Source organism: Lathamus discolor, chromosome 1 (assembly GCF_037157495.1).
Source record: "Lathamus discolor isolate bLatDis1 chromosome 1, bLatDis1.hap1, whole genome shotgun sequence".
NCBI lineage: Eukaryota > Metazoa > Chordata > Aves > Psittaciformes > Psittacidae > Lathamus > Lathamus discolor.
Window position 1 is genome coordinate 127103216 of NC_088884.1, and position 16058 is coordinate 127119273.

At 40.2% G+C, this 16058-nt stretch overlaps 1 protein-coding gene and 1 long non-coding RNA gene across 3 annotated transcripts in view; one reads left to right on the forward strand and one right to left on the reverse strand.

The window, feature by feature from the left end:
- On the forward strand, positions 1-12546 carry LOC136021955 (uncharacterized). The gene is made up of 3 exons (XR_010615948.1): positions 1-463; positions 4249-4339; positions 12084-12546. It is a non-coding gene; the product is annotated as an uncharacterized LOC136021955 (long non-coding RNA).
- FBXO8 (F-box protein 8) overlaps positions 9866-16058 on the reverse strand; it is a 22399-nt gene continuing 16206 nt past the window's right edge. For both annotated transcript variants that reach the window (XM_065694669.1, XM_065694678.1), the window contains exons 5-6: positions 15000-15196; positions 9866-14215 (exon numbers count right to left, since the gene is read on the reverse strand). In XM_065694669.1, coding sequence (XP_065550741.1) covers positions 14028-14215; positions 15000-15196 — 385 coding nt within the window. In that variant the 3' untranslated portion in view covers positions 9866-14027. The remainder of the gene's footprint in view (positions 14216-14999; positions 15197-16058) is intronic.

Consider the following 16058-nt stretch of genomic DNA (forward strand, 5'->3'; position numbering starts at 1 on the left):
GAGAGGGCTGCGGCCGAGGGGCTGACCCGCGCCTCAGTGTCCGGGGAGCCCCCGATGAGTGGGCGGCTTTTTCCCAGCACGTCGGAGGGTCTGAGCCTAAGAACACCCCCTCAGAAATAAAACCAAACCCACCGAAACCTCCAGGGTACTATTGTTGGAGAAGGAGGTTTTCCTCGTGTAAGGCGGGTGGGGCGGCCTGAAGCGGCGGGGACGATGTTCGGCACGGGCCGGTCCTCCAGGGCTTTCCCGGAGAGCCTTATATGGAGGGATGGGTGGTGGTGTCCCCGCCATGGGCACGGCTGTGAGGCGCCGTGCCCGGGCCGTGGGGGAGCTGCGGCGTGTTACCGCGTTGGTGTGTCATTCTAGGCGGCAGACAGAGCGGCTACCGGAGGGGACGGCGGACCTCTGAGGGGAGCCCGTCCCGACAGAAGGGAGAGTTATTGCATCCCTCCGGCCGTGAAAGGTAAACCTGATTTGGCCGCTGTAGGCTGGGGGGTTTTTCGGTGGTGGTTTGAAGTTTGTTCGTTTGGTTCGGTTGTTTCTTCCCCTCTTTCTCCTTTCCGCTCCTCTCGGCATTTCCTCACGTTGGTCCCCGGGAGCTGCCTGCCCTATGCAGGGTGGCGGACACAGCGGGCTCCGCGCCGGCGGGCGTGGGAAGGGGACAGTCCGGAGCTGTAAGGCGTTTTGTCCAGCAGCCCCCTCGCCCCGCTTTACTCTCTGTCTTCGCGCCAGCCCCGCGGCAGCTGCGCGCCGGCGGAGATACTGACGTGAGAGAAGGAGCGCTGTACAGCCAAGCGCACCCTTTGCTGGCCGATGCCACGGGGGAAGGCATTGCGTCTCCGGCGCTCCCTGCGCTCGCACCACGGGGGAGGTGGGAGTAAAGCCGAGGGTTTGTCTATTTCGCATTAAAGCGGAGAAAGATAAAAATTGCGCGGAGCGGCACCTGCTCCACGCCCTGCCTCTCCCCTCCCCGCATGCGGCAGCTTTTAGCGTCCATAAACTGCAAACCAGGCAACAGGATCAGGAAAGGGGGCATTAGAGAAAACCGCGCTCAGGCACGCCCGCGGAAAAGCAGGCTCTCCAAAGACACTCTCGGAGCACTTTTCGCGGCTGTAAAGATTTTATTGGTGATGGAGGAGCGGCTCGCACCCGCGGGTTTGGTATTAATGACCCCTTCGGCGTGTAGAAATCACACTGCCTGGCTTGTGGAGGGGACCCACGGGCAAGGGGCACTGCGCGGTAATGACAAGTATTTATTAAAGGAGTTACTGCCACATGAATGCCGGGATTTAGGCTTCGGTTTGCCGAATAAAGTTGGTAGTAACTATGAAAGCAGGGCAATAACTTTTATAGAGGAAAGAAAAATATTTAGTCAGTAACTTCTCTAGTAGCTGAAAATGAACTTCTGACAACAAACGGGATTTGCACTCCTCGCTGAATCAAAGGAACTTTCATACTTATTTTTCACCCTGAAATATCTACTATTTAAAATAACAGCAATTTTTCAGTTTAGAAGAAGCTTTTGAAGCCGACCAAGCCGAGGTGTGCCCGTGGGCAGCCGGCACGCCCGGAGCCGCTGGGAGCCAAGCACCCACACCATTGCTGTCGGGGTTTTCGCATGTGCAGGGAGTTTTCTCCCCCCTGCAGATCCTGACGTTCTTCCTACGAAATTCTCTTTTTGATCTGCTTGTTGTCAAACTGAGTGATTAGCTTACGGAATTATCCGCTCTGGCGTTGTGCTTTCAGGTAGCAGAGGCATTACGACTGTACACTTCTAATTTTCTGAATGTCTCCGGCTCATCTTCCTCCTCCACTACCACCAATGGAGCTTTTGGGGGGGGGGGGGGTGTAACACTGGAGTTTAGGTCGGTGCCACTCAGCTGTGAAGCGGACAGGGGAGGGTTATGCCTCCGACTGTGCCCATTCAGAACTCAAGAGACGGGTCTCGGTGATTCCGGGTCTGCGGGCAGCAGCAGAGCGGAGTCGGAACGAAGCTGGAGGGGGAGGCGGTGCCGGCGCGGTCGGTCCCACCGCCCCCAGCCCGCCCCGACGGCTGGGCGGGGACCCGGGAAGGGGGGGCACCACCGGCGTGTGGTGGGGCGAATAATGGGCGCAGCTCCTGTAGTCCCTGGGGAGGCTCCATCCGTGCAATTGTAAATCCACCGCGCGAATTTCCCCGGGTGGGCCCCTGTAGGTTCATACTCTCTTTAATGTTAACGTGACTTAAAAATAAAAAGGAAAGAAAAAGCGAAGGCGCTTGTGGCGTGGCTAATTAACCTTCAGAAATGTTACTTTTCCGTGGACATGGTTCTAAACTCTTTCGCTGGATCCGTGCAAACGAAAACAGCAAAGACTGAAATACGGGTTCATAACGATACTTACATGAACGCTTGGCTGTAGCGCGAGTGGGAGCGTATGGGTACAAGGGGGATTGCCGCTCGTTCAGAGCACTTTCCTTTGGAAAGGAAGAGACTGAAGAAAGATTATCCCCATCATTAGATTAAAATCCGTCTGTTAAAATGTTTAAATCCTTTCGTCAGGATTATGGCTTTGTTCTAATGCTGAAATACCGGGATTTTGCTTGTCATAGGAAAAAACCCAAAGCAAAACACAGCCCTCCTTCCTGCTAACCAAACAGCCCCCTTTTTGTCTACCTTTCCACTCCAGAACAACACAAAACCCACTCCAAAGCATCTGAGAATTTTGGGATTTTGTTTTGCTTTCATTATTCAACGCTGAGAGTTAACAAACGATTACAGGTTGGAAAACAGTAGGGTCACGTTACATACGACAAAGGTCTGGCCAGCATTAATATAGTGTTTGGAAAAACAGTTGACAAGTTGCAAGGGTCCCCTTCCTTCCTTTCCTTTAAAAATAAACCCCTTCTAAAAGGAATCACAAACCCTATCTCGGTTACTCCAGGTAAAAGCCCGTCTCCCTTTCCGCTTGCAACCGTCATGAAAAGGTAAATGGAAAGATCATTTAATTGTTTTCTTTCTAATCGCTTTAATCCCCTTTATACTAGGAGCAAATGATGATAATGGGATCCACATGGAAAAGACCCCCGGGAACGGGGAGGGTTAAGGCAGGGGGATCCTCCCGGCCCTGAACCCTGGCAGGTGGAGCAAAGCCCAGCCTGGTGCTTTGAATTGGAGTAAGGCTCTTAATCTGTGGACGGATTTATTTGTTATTTTATATTTTATATTCTACTATCTCTCAGTGGCGTGTCTGCAAAGTGACCCGGTTGCCACCCTGTGATGACAGAGGACGCCCCTGAAACAGAGAGGAAAGCTCAGGACCCCACTGTCCCCGGAGCCGGAGCATAGACACGCTAGTTAGTTTTCCCGGCTCGGCCCCGCAGTCCCCGAGAGCCGCTTAGCTGCGGCGCAGCCGCGCAAATACCCTCGGCTGCGGGGGCTGCCCTGAAGATCAGGGAGGGGCGGGGGCGAAGGAAGAAGGGCAGCTCATGGGCGGTGTTAGTTATAAGCACCCCCGGAACAACGCTCCTATCTGAGGCTGCAGGAACGGAGCCAACAGGGAGCTTACTGGGCCCCTGGTTTTCTTCGGGCGTTTGCAGATCTGCACAAATACAGGACTTGCAGGTTGTTATAAACATCTTTCGGGATGCAGTCAATCAATCATACTGGCAAGCAAGCAAACCAGGAGCCTAGGATATATACAAGGCATAAATATATACATATAAACGCTGTCAACTTTGTAGTATTGACACCTCTCCCTTGCTGTATCTAGAAAGGTCCTGATGAAGTCATGAAATCACACTGAAGAAGTGGGCAGTCTTGTTAGGAAGTTAGGTTATGTTGTATGTTTTACCAGCAAGCGAGATGTTAGAAGAGAGAAAGGAAAAAAAAAGTGTCTAAGTAAGTAGAAGACTTTTAAAAAATTAACACCCCTTCCCCCCCACACACACACATTATACTAACAGTCGGGAACACAATTTCAAGAATATGTGGCTGAAAAACATGAAACCTGGTAATTTTAAAATACAATGCAATAGATATATCTGGAAAAGACATAAGTTTACCAGATTTTCTACTCTGCAAAGTGTTCTTTATGTTGCAGCCATATCTAGTCTTACTTTAATTTGAAACATATTTGTAACGAGGGATAGGTCTTTGCAAATGCACTGTATTTTTTTATTTATTTTTTTAGTGCTCTTTTGATAATAAGAGCTCTACCTAGTGTGGAATTTGTGCCTTCTCTTTCTGACACTGAGTCTCTTGCTTGCAGGAGGAGATGTGTGAACAAGGAATCAATACTGCAAGGAGCACAGCAGATCTGAAACATTCAAGTAATGCAGAGAAAATAGTTACATAGCAAGGTAGGAGAAAAATTACAAGTTTTACTGAAAGAGGGAAGTGGCTGGTGCTGCAGAAATGGTGGGTTGTTGTTTTTACGTTGCTGTAATCTGAAACTGTGGCCCTTTCTTCTGGATAGTGAGTATGAAGTAAAGGCCTGCACTGCTTTGGCCTGGTGGGGGAATGATGCCAGGGAGCAGCAGCTGTGCTTTGGGAGGGAGTACCAAGTGAGCTTTTACCAGCTGGTGAAACCTGGCAAACAAGCTTGTAAAACTGGGGATTGGAGTGATGGTTTTGTTTAGCAAAGACCTTGTTGCTGCATTGCCTCTATGGAGCCATTGTCATGCATGTTTTTCTTTTGCTGCAGTTAACTGCATTTGTTCTGGAAGTTTTCTTATCAAGAATAAACTCGGTATTAAACTCACTTTCCCTTCATGGTTGTTGTCTGTTAAAACAAGTCATATAAGGAGCCTGAGACAAATACTACTCATGTCAGGAGAGCAGCTTTTAATGCTGCCCTTCCAAGATGGCTGGGTCTTACAGACATAAATAGTACGGGAAATTGGTTTCATTGTCTTCTCTGCAATTTAAAGGAACATATTTAAAGATGTGTAATCTCAGCAGAATACGGATTGGGTTATTCATCTGTTTACATCTAAGATGTTCCCTGGGAGGACTTGTGTTTAAAATGGACTGGATCACTGGCTCACTTTTCATTTTTATACAACAGTTTATATTTAACACCATTTAAGTGACAGCTTCACTGGTCAAAGCTTTATTCTTATGAACCTGATGTACTAATTTCCATAGCAATGTATTATGGAAACCCTTCACAGAAACTTGTCTTGATCTGTGGTAGATAAGACTGACACAATGAGGGATAAAAGTATTAATTGACAGTTTCCAGTTAAAATTGTACATGAAATAAGTAAAAATAAAATAATAGATGAAGATTCTGTAAATATTTAATACTTTGATGTGATATTTTTGTGAGCGTGATAACACTTAGCTCCACATTTTAACTTTCTGAGGTAGCAATTGTAATGTGACTCTTCCGCTTTCAGGTATCAGTGGATCAGTTTGGACTCACGTGAAGCTCACAGTTTTTACTCACAAAGATTTTTGTTAACCACAGAAATAATATTTTAATGTTACAGAAAAGCTCTGAAATTTCATGCAATATTTTTTTACCCCAAAGATTCACAATCTTCCTTCCCTTCCCTGCCCCAACACTTCTCCTGCTCCCCCAACCCTCACCACCACCACCACCACCCCTCCCACCCCATCCTTGATAAATGGTTGTTAAGAGTTACATAAACAAGCCTTTTTGGAAATGAAGAAAGTGCAAAAGGAGGAAAGGGGGTGAGAAGTACACAATACATATACCTGACCCACAGGATAAAAACTCCACCCAACCTGGCTTTCTTCAGCCTTTGAGCACACCTTCTAAACTTTGTGATATGGCAGGTGACACATCTCTTCCTGAAAGATCTTGCTTCTACAAACACTGCTACTGACTCACCAAAGGCTGTTTGTGAGAAGTGCCAGCCAGAGCAGACAGGTTACTATTAATCAGCCTATGAACACACAAATTCTCCTTTGCTAGATTATGTGGTACACCCATAACCTGAGACCTGGCTACAAAGTGGGCAAAATCAAAAAGGCACTTTATCCTCTGCTTGAGAAAATTAGATCATAATTTACTGAAACTGACACACCTTTTTGTTTAGACCAATATTCTTCTATGCCTGTACAGGTGCAACTCTGTACTGTAAACAAAAAAATATTTTACAGATCTACTATGCATCATGGACATATTTATTTATTTATTTATTTATTTATTTACTGTTTCTTTTTTATCTGAGGTTAAATGCTTTTTGACTTGTAGTAAGCATAAAGTCTCCAGAAATTCACCCTGCTTTTGTTTCTCTTCTTACTGAGCACAGGTTATCAGAAAAGATTTGAGAATACTATGTAGGAATTGGAATCACAGTGCTACCAGCTTAAAGAGAGGGCTGTCATAGGGTTAGGCATTAAACATACTCCTAATCTTTTGCTTGTTCCAGACCATAATGACATCCTGACCCTACTTCTTTGAATTACAGATTTGCTTTTGATAATGGTGGGGCCAGAATTTTACTAGGTTGCATCTTGTTAGGTGTGTTGCAAGGATAACGCAGACAAGTCTCTCTGAGTGTACTCTCATTCTCTATGTAAAATTCTGCTTAGTTCAAGTATGTAGTGAACAGCTTCTAAAATAGACTAAAGATCATTAATCAACATTTGTGAAATTAATTTAAGGATAAGTTTGGAAAAATCAGGAGATAGATTGAAGTTATTGACATAATGCTGTATAACTTGCAACGTGGGCTTCCTTTTTTATTTCTTTTATAAAATAGAACAACTCACTGTCCTTAAAAGATATCAGCACTCACTGAGAGTACATCCTAACTACTAATATATTTTGTTTCTGATATTTAACCAGCGTTAAGAAATTACAGAGAACACTTTATATTTTAACAGTAACAAGATTACACACAGTCCATTTTCTAACTGGGTGGAAGAGAAGAGTAGGCATCAAAGGAAGACTGTTCAGCCTCACTGCGGACAGCTGTGTTGAGGAGCAGACTTGCTGGGCAGGGCAGGAAGGTTGTTATGTTACTGCTTTAGGGAAGAGGGAGGATAAGGTACAAATATGACTGGGACCAGGTATCTGATTACAGAAACTGCTGATCTCACCTCTTCAAAACTTCTGTCTCAATCTGCATCGAAACTAACAAAATTTTAGTTTCAATGAAAAGTCTTATCAAAGAAAATTATCTTCCTTTGGCTTTCTCCCCCTTTTACCAATTTGCATCTTTATACCCAGACCATAAATTTTATTATTTAAATTTAATATTAAAGAATATTACTTATTCAAAAGAATTCTCAAGACATTTCAGGGACTTTATGATTTTAAATAAATTCTACTTTATACAGGAATTCAGCACAATGTACCATTTAAATCTTCAAACTAGGCCTTTATGCTGTGGTTTTCAGCATGTGTTATGCAGCACAATGTACATTGTGAACAATTAATATAAAGAAAAGGAAATAATATATGAATAGATTTAATAAAGCTGAAAAAAGTTTTAACAAAAGCTGATTACTAATCATGTTACTTCTCTATTTTACTACATATCCAAACTTTATTTATAGGGGAAAAAAATTGAAGTATTTTTAAACCACATTTTTACTGTGCTAGCTGAATGTTGTGTATCTACTGTAAATTTTGCTGTTATGCTAGGGGAATAAAAATTCTCAAACCCAACAGACCAACAAAACTATCTTTTTCTAGTACAAATCAGAAAAGATACTGTCAGACTTTAGACAGAAAGGAACAGTAACAAATACATTTATTGATATAAATTCCTAAGTGGAAATAAGAAAAAATGCAGGATCTTGATTGTCACCAAGCAGCACGCTGAGAGATGCACTTCTCTAGCACTCCTAAAGCAGTTCTGTGATTTCCTTGTTTGTTTTGTCATGCAGGTGATTAATGCTGCAGAAGGCAAGCAAGCTTAAGGTCTCAGTATAAAAATATATTTTGATTCAATTGTGTTACATGTAATTACAGCAATTAGACTGGAGTGAAGATGGGGAAACAGCAGTTGTGAAAATACTTTTCACATGTAAGAAACAGCTAAGATAAAAGAAGTCATGCAAAATCATGATACCTGTGGCATCATGCCCCATGAGGACTGGTTTGTGTGGTGCAGCAAACCAGTACAAAGTCCTTTTCACCATGTATACCCCTGTGAAGCCTCACAGGATTCTCAGCCTGCTGACTTAGTAGATAAAACTATGTGTAAATGGGTCTACAGGAGTGAAGGAAAGGTCAGTTTGTTGATACAGGGTTATGTGACTGCAGAAAGACCGGCACAGCCCAGGAAGACATATGTTTCCCTGGAAGGCGAAGGCTGCTTTTGAAATGAAAGTCTTCATTTTTCGTATATTTCATGTGTCAGAAGATCACAATGCTCAAGCTGTAGCCCAACAGAATAAAATCCCACAAGGAAAGTGAAACAGACAAATCGTAAATAATTTTCAGTATCTACCTTACATTTCAAAAGAACTGCTCATTTGCTTATGTTACTGTTACATATGAAAAGTATTGTGAACTTGTTGGGGGCTGGCTATTAGCATATGTGTGCACACAGATGTGTTCACCTTGAGTCCAACAGAGCATTCCTTGCCACCTGGCAGCCTACCCATGGGTGTAGGGCTTGGACAATGAGATTCTCTTAATGGAATGCAGCCAAAAATGAGACAGGTTGCATAGGTGGTCTTTCTCCAGAAAAAGCTTACCTGGACAAGCTTTGCTATTCTTTTTCCTCTTAAAGAATTTCTCATCTGCATGTATGATAGGATTTGCCACAAGGCTAATAATAAAGGCTATGCCTGCTCTGAAATGTTCATTTTATACTGGCATTCACTGTCAAAACCAGACTACTGAAATAATGAATGAGGTTCACTTCCTCAGAACGTGTAAATGTCTGAACTTAGAGTTAAACTTTCAACAGCTGAAAGACAATAGCACTGACATGTACCCGGCACTAGTTACTCAGGTTTATTTTTTCCTGGAAAGCTGTTTTGGGCGACAGAGTGGCGTCCGGGTTTCCCAGGTTGTTGTGCTGACAAACTGCAGTGGTGGTAAAGGCAGGGAGTCTGACAAAATCTCATTAATCATTTTAAATTAAATCCAACATTCCTCTCCAATGCTGCCAAGAAGAAAGCTAACTTTCACAAATGAGTATTCTCTCTGAAAAGAACTGGTATCCTGACCATGTTGTTTTCACATAAATATGCTTGATTTCTGTCATGTACACATATTCAATAAGTAGTATTTTTAAGCTTAAAAAATGATGCATTGGATTGCTAGGAATCTGAAAAGAGCTTTTTGCTTGTTTTCGGTATGAGGTGCTACAAGTGAACCACATATGAAAATCAGAGCCTCTTCCATCTTTCAATGAATTGCATTTTTTTGCCTTTTAAAATTATAAAGCAAATACAGAAAGTTCATTTTTAACTCAAGAAAAATTCACATACGAAATGGAAGTATTCTGTGTAAATATCTTCTAATCCATCTCTTTTCTAAGCTTGTTTATATGAATAAGAAAGGAAAACTGCAAATTTACTAACATCATTGTCAGCAAAAGCACTGAACTGATGAAGGAGCAATGTGATCTCTCTGAAGCTTTTTACTTACATGTTCATTTCTGTAATTAATCCTAGCTATCTGGTTATGATTTAATTACACAGACTGTATGGTAAGTTTTAACTTTTAACATCTGATAAATAATATTAGAAGCTCACATAAAATTTTATCTTACTAAAATCACTATTATATGTAGATTATAAAAGTTTGTATATTATTTCTCTTTAAGGCAAAATGAAACCATAATGTGCCTATGGGAGACACAGGAAATCCTTTAAGTCTGTTCTTTGTCCATTTTAATAGTGCTTTTGAGATTAGAGTGGTAGATTTTACAATGGCAGAGAACAAGTCATCAGCCTTAATGTTTATTAGTTTTGATGCTTACATGAAATATGTGAAAGGAAAAAAAATCCCAATCCAATAGAATACAACTAAATCTGGCTTTTCTAAATACTTAATGCTGCTATTTTGACATTTTAACATGATCAAGTAGGTATATCTCAATTTTGCTTAAGTACTTAAAATAATTTAATAGTTGTTTTCTAAAATCCAAACTATAAAAATATCAGATTGCACAATGACAGCCTTACAGAGAGAACAAAACTATTACCGCTTCAAAAAGAGCAATTCCTGTTGATAAAGTTGTTTATGTAAAGAACATCAATAAACTGGTGTATACTGATGAGGAAATAGTAACATTTATTTGCCCAGCTAGACAGTTTATTTTCCTAAATCTGTTGTTTGAAACTGTTTGTAATTTTTCTTTTTCCAGTGTGGGGGGTGGGAGGGAAAGGTTTAAGAGAACAAACTGTTTTGATTTTTTTTTTTCCCAGAATGCAAATTTCTTGCCCACTTCAAAATTGACAAACGTGTCTCTCACATACAATTGCTTGGGCTTTTGTATGTTGAAGCAGCTTTGATTTATTTAAAAAAGTCAAAGTTGAATAAATCTGTTGTTTAGAGTATGGAAAGTATTTAAGAGAGAAAAAGTTTTGAGAAAATGAAGAGTATGAGACACTGTCTATAACTAAACCATGTGAATATGCAATATATGCTGTATTCCTTGAATAAATGCAATGAGAGCCTCAGAATTTAATACAGGCAAAAATGATCTGTAATATGTGACACTGTATATGGACATAGGTACACTCACTTCCCCTGCATGAACAAGGAACTGTTGTCTTTCTGTCACATCTGGATACACTAAAGTTAGCAACATTTCAGAAACAGTCATTCAGTGTACAACTTTAGTGTCTTCTAGGACCATAATAACTGGTGTTTGCAGAGGGATGGGCTGCAGGCTCATTTCTTCCTTCAGTCCTGTGTACAACCAGCATGAAGGCAACATCCCATGGCCAAAGTTCAAAGGACAAGCAGTGGTAGAATCACAGTAACTCAGGAATCACTTCACAGCTATGAGTATGATCCTGCTCATGTAATTACGCTTGGTATCCTTTATCCTAGGTCTTCTGAAGTGTTTTATTAAGTAGCTACTTCCACATCGCATAATCTAGTGACACCTGGATCAATGAAGTATCTGTTTTCTTTTAAATGTATGTGGAGGTACTAATAGTTCATTGAAGAAGACACAGCCCAAAACTTGGGTTGCTAGAGGGGTTTTAGAGGATGACGAAGAGAATTCAAACTTTATCTTTCTCACTTTATGGGAGTATTGTTACGCTTGCCTTTTTTTTTTTTTTTTTTTTAAGACAAAAAATGGCCTAACATCATGCAACGTCTACATTCTTAAAATGAAAAAGATTACTTCTCTGCCACAAGAAAGCCTCAAATTTAAAAAGAAAAGATGACAGAAGACATGTCTCTTGTAATTTTTTGTTTCTTGGTTACCCCTAAGGGAATTCACACTTGGCATGTTGTGCTTACTGTTTTCTGTTCCACTCTGAGTTAGTAACATAAAGTACACCATGAGTTGGGTGCTAACCATCTAACAGTTCAAAATCCTATTGTGAAGATCAGATGCAGTTATCTGTATGTGATTAGGGTTTTGTTTTGTTTTTTTCTCTTCCCCTGGACTTGTGTCTTATGGAAACTTTAACCATATCATCCTGCTTCTAATTTATTTTCTTGGCTGTTACACTGGCCCTGAAGCTTTCTAAACCTTGCTAATAGATGTACTCAGATATTCCAGAAAAAACATGTTCTGTCTGCCTGGAGGCTTTGTTCTCTATCTGTTTGAGAATGGGAACTGAGGGTAATTGGAAATTAAGAGAAATGCAAATTAGCAATTCATACTCTTGTATCAATGGAAAATCAAAACCAGTATCACTAATGTTAACATAAACATTAGTCAGAAGAGACTCTCACTCTGCATTTGTGGTTTGAGAAGAAAATGTTTCCTGATAAGATTAGTTGTAATTTCAAAATTCACTGAATTCTTCTTGTTAAGTGTGTAACTTCTGAGGAGTGTTTTCTAGAAAGCCATATTCTCTAGTTTCCGTAAGATCACATTAAGGAGCACAGAGATATTTATCTTTTATCACTATTTTTACAGATCATGTTAAAAGTTTTCCAGCTTGTTTTGTTTTGGTTTTGTTTTTGTGTTTTAACAGGACCAGATACCTGTGCCTTAAACAAAGCTCCACACCGTACCATATTATCTTTATTTGTGCTTGATACTAACTGACCACTGCGGAATCCATTCTTGGGCTTCCTGACATATATGAAATGATACAGGATGAAGTTATCCCAAGAGAGGGGAGGAACACTGTAAAACCTGTCTGGAAAATAGCTGTGCTGCTGCTGGCTCCTGGCTTTGGCTATGTATGCTACAAATGCAAATGGCATTTTCTCTTGATTAAAGGTAAAGTAATAAAAACCCCACAACTTTTTCTGGGTGCATTTTTGCATGTGGACCAGAGCTATAACCAAAATGTATTAAACACTTCAAATCGCAGCAGTAGCTACATTGTTTCCTCCCTGTCATTTATGTAGCCCTTATGTGTGCTGTCATTGTCATCGTTCTGGTATCCAAGACAAATGTAACACTCCCTAGGTGCCAAATGGAAAGCAGCAGTGTGGGCAAAGTGCATGTCTATGAGGAATATGACTTGCTTCCAATCCTTTGCTCTGCCATAGGCTTTCTACACACACACAAAAAAATCAGATTAATCTGTAAAACAGAACTAAGAGTATCTTCCTACCTCACCTCATGGTGTGACAGGGAAAAAGGATAAATATACTTGTTACCATGATGAATCCAGATGCTAGCGATAGCTGAATATTATGTAAACAAACATAATCAGGAACAGCTGATTTCAACTACGTAGTATGACAATTTAAGAAAAGCACTGCTCTACGAGATATCTGAACAAAAAACAGGCAAAGCCTTATTCAGTCCCTGCACATGCGCAGCAGTTGCACTATTAATATTCTACACACTTCAGAAAACGTGAAACACAACCTGAGACCATATTTGAAATATTCTGATAAATCCAGAACTATTTAAAACCTAGCTACATGTCAGACTTAGAAAGTGTCATTCAGTATCTGAGTCCAATTCACCTCTCCAGTCCTGCACAGTCAGTGCTCTGATCTTGCACAGTCAGTTTTTAACAGCTTTAGCAACGAGTCATCTGGTATATATTTGCCTAGGCATTTCCATCATTGACACTTCTAGACTGAGGGAAGCAGTTGAAAGCAGAAACATGTTAGCTGCCCCTACCACTTTCCCTGTTGAAATTTTTCCTTTCTTACCATGCTGAATAGATAATTGTAGTTGTCCTATGTCACCAATAACTAGCATCTGCAATACAGGTTAAGTAAACTCTCCAGGTAAACAGCATGATTTCCCTAGGCTGTCCCTGTATGACATCAGGATTCATCTAAAATAGCGGTTATAATCTTTAAAATTGAGTGAATAGCAGATCGGCAATATGCTAATTTAAGTTAGTCAATGAAGTATTAGATATCATCTTAGATATTTTACAAGTGTTTTGCTATCTCCTAGAGTAAACTTCATTAAAGTATTCAGACCAATATTCCTCTAAATTATGTATCTGAGGTAGTCAGCACTGTAAAAAAATTCAAAAGAAAGAAGTACAACATTTAAGAGATAAAAGAAGAAATTTTAGTTAAAATATTTTACAATAAAATAATTATGATTATAAATCTCTTTAGTTAAATATATACACATTACATGGTATTCTAAAAAGAATGAACTTATTAAACTTTCAAGCAGATCTAATGCACAAATTCACCACTTTGTCAGCTTAGACCGTAATGTCAGTTTAACATTCGTAAATGTCTGCTTCAGGCTGTGGTTTTGTGCAAAACTAAAAAAATTATGAAAAAACAGATCTCCAATTCTTTCTATTCCCATGGTAAACAGATAGAAAAGGTAGTTTACACATACACACACTTACACACACAAACTCTGATTGCATACAGAGGTTAGAATGACCAGCACTAAAATAACCTCCATCTCTACAAAATAATTTCTTGAATTGATGTAGTTTTTGAAAATTACAAATCTTAAGTGCTAGGAAATTGTGCTTTTAGGCAGCCACGTGGCCAATAAGGTAGATGTTGTCATAAAGGTGCCCTACAAAATCTTCACTGATATTCTGTGCAGCTCGCCTTGTATTTCGGATGAATTCCCTCTTTGACATTTTGTTCTTCACGTGAGGGCTTGTTAGGTCAATGGAAAGTAGAATCAAAGAGTAACACAGTACGTAAACTGCATCTAGACAAGAGAGAATAAATTAGAAAAAAGTTGAAAGGAAACTGTGATCATTAAAAATATTGCTCCCTGTCCACATACCTTATAGTCTTCATCATCTGTGCTTATAATTATATATATATGCACACATGTATACACACACATATATAACACCTCAAAAGGTTATCCCAGTGAAATAAAATTTAATATAGCAATTTTCAAAGTAATAATGTCAGCACATTGCCAAATTAGCATTTACAAATCTCTTAACATTTCTATGTTACCCAAAAGTTACCAAGGCCTTTGTGCACATTCATTTAAACAGATTCTTGAAGGTTTTGCAGACTAGGGTCAACATCCTGCTAAAGCTTATCTTTAAATATGTAAGCAGTCCCACTGCTGAAAACTGGCTACCCCCAGCAATTATAAATACTTGTTAACTCCAGTGAGGCCCCAAATTCCCCTCTCATTTCTGTGAGACTGTCCACAAGGCAAAATGTTAAGTGTGTAAGGCTTTGCAAGAGGGAACTTCAAGATAGTACAGAGCTTGAGCACAGAAAAAAATGAAGGAAAGATAACAAGAAAATAAAATCTACTTATCAGCTAGTTCTAAGAAGAGCATCTGTATGGGTGGTTTTTGGTCTTTTTTTATCTCGAGTGGGATGATGCCTGTATACGGAACCCTCCCAAGCCATGTTTGTACTTTCAGAAATACTTGTTTAGGTACCGATTTAAAAACTGTCATAAAGAGTAACAACATCCAGACGTACAAAAACTGATCCACTGAGTAAAATTTTTTTTTGCTTACCAGGGCTAAGGCCAAGCTCTCTCATCAAATCAGGGTTACAAGCACAGAATCGGTGAGAGAACTTTGTTATGAGAGTCTCAAGGTACTCCCCACGCTCCTCAGGAGCATGAATGTGTCTGAAGAACTCTCTCAGTGCATTTGGCAAGAACTGATTTCTGAAGTTATGCAGCGTCACAAGGTCATCCAAAACATCTCGCCTGGTAAAATAAAATCCCACATAATTAGAGAAGCTTCTTTTAACTGTTTAAGTATGAAAACATATGTTTAAAAAATAAAAATGAAAGCTTTAGAATAGCTTATGAGCTTTGGCTTTTGCAAACAAAATTATCATTAACAGTACAAGCTAATATAAACCCCTGTTTTTCAGACACAAGAGTAACCAAATACTATAGAAATACACACTAACCAGAATTCCAAGTTTCTTTATATGTATATTCAATCACAGTCTACATAGAGGCTTCACCTCCTTTAAACTGACAAAGCCATTAAAAAAGAAAGTAAAGGGAATAGATTCATGTGTGCCACACATTTTGGTGCCTAAGTAGAAGCCGTTACAGGAGTATCTTGTTAAAACCAAGCATAAGTTAAACAATTTGCTCACAAAACCCCTTTAAGTCTAAGTCCATCAGGGTGCAATGCTCTCGAGCGTTTTCCACTGAACACAGAAACATCTAAGGGATTCAGACTAGCCTACATGAACAGATGTGCAAAAGACATCTGAAGGAAATTTGGACGTAAATTTGAAGTGAACCAAAGGATATTCTCAGATGTTTATCCTTTATGTTAAACATTTCAGTACTAGGAGGGGAGTTTCAACATTTAGAAACCTAGTTTTATTTTTAGTGCCTGATTACACTCTGTTTATGAAGAGAAGATGAATGGCAGTAGGGGTTGCTAATATTAACTTGCAATCTCATCTGTTAAACGGGTTTGTATTTTTTCTATTGCCAACAAAAACTGATAATCTGAAGTTTCACGGCACAGGACTGTCAGTGGTGATACCACTACAGAATGACTCCTTTTATTCCTTTAGTGGTTCAGGCTGAGGAGAATGAAAAG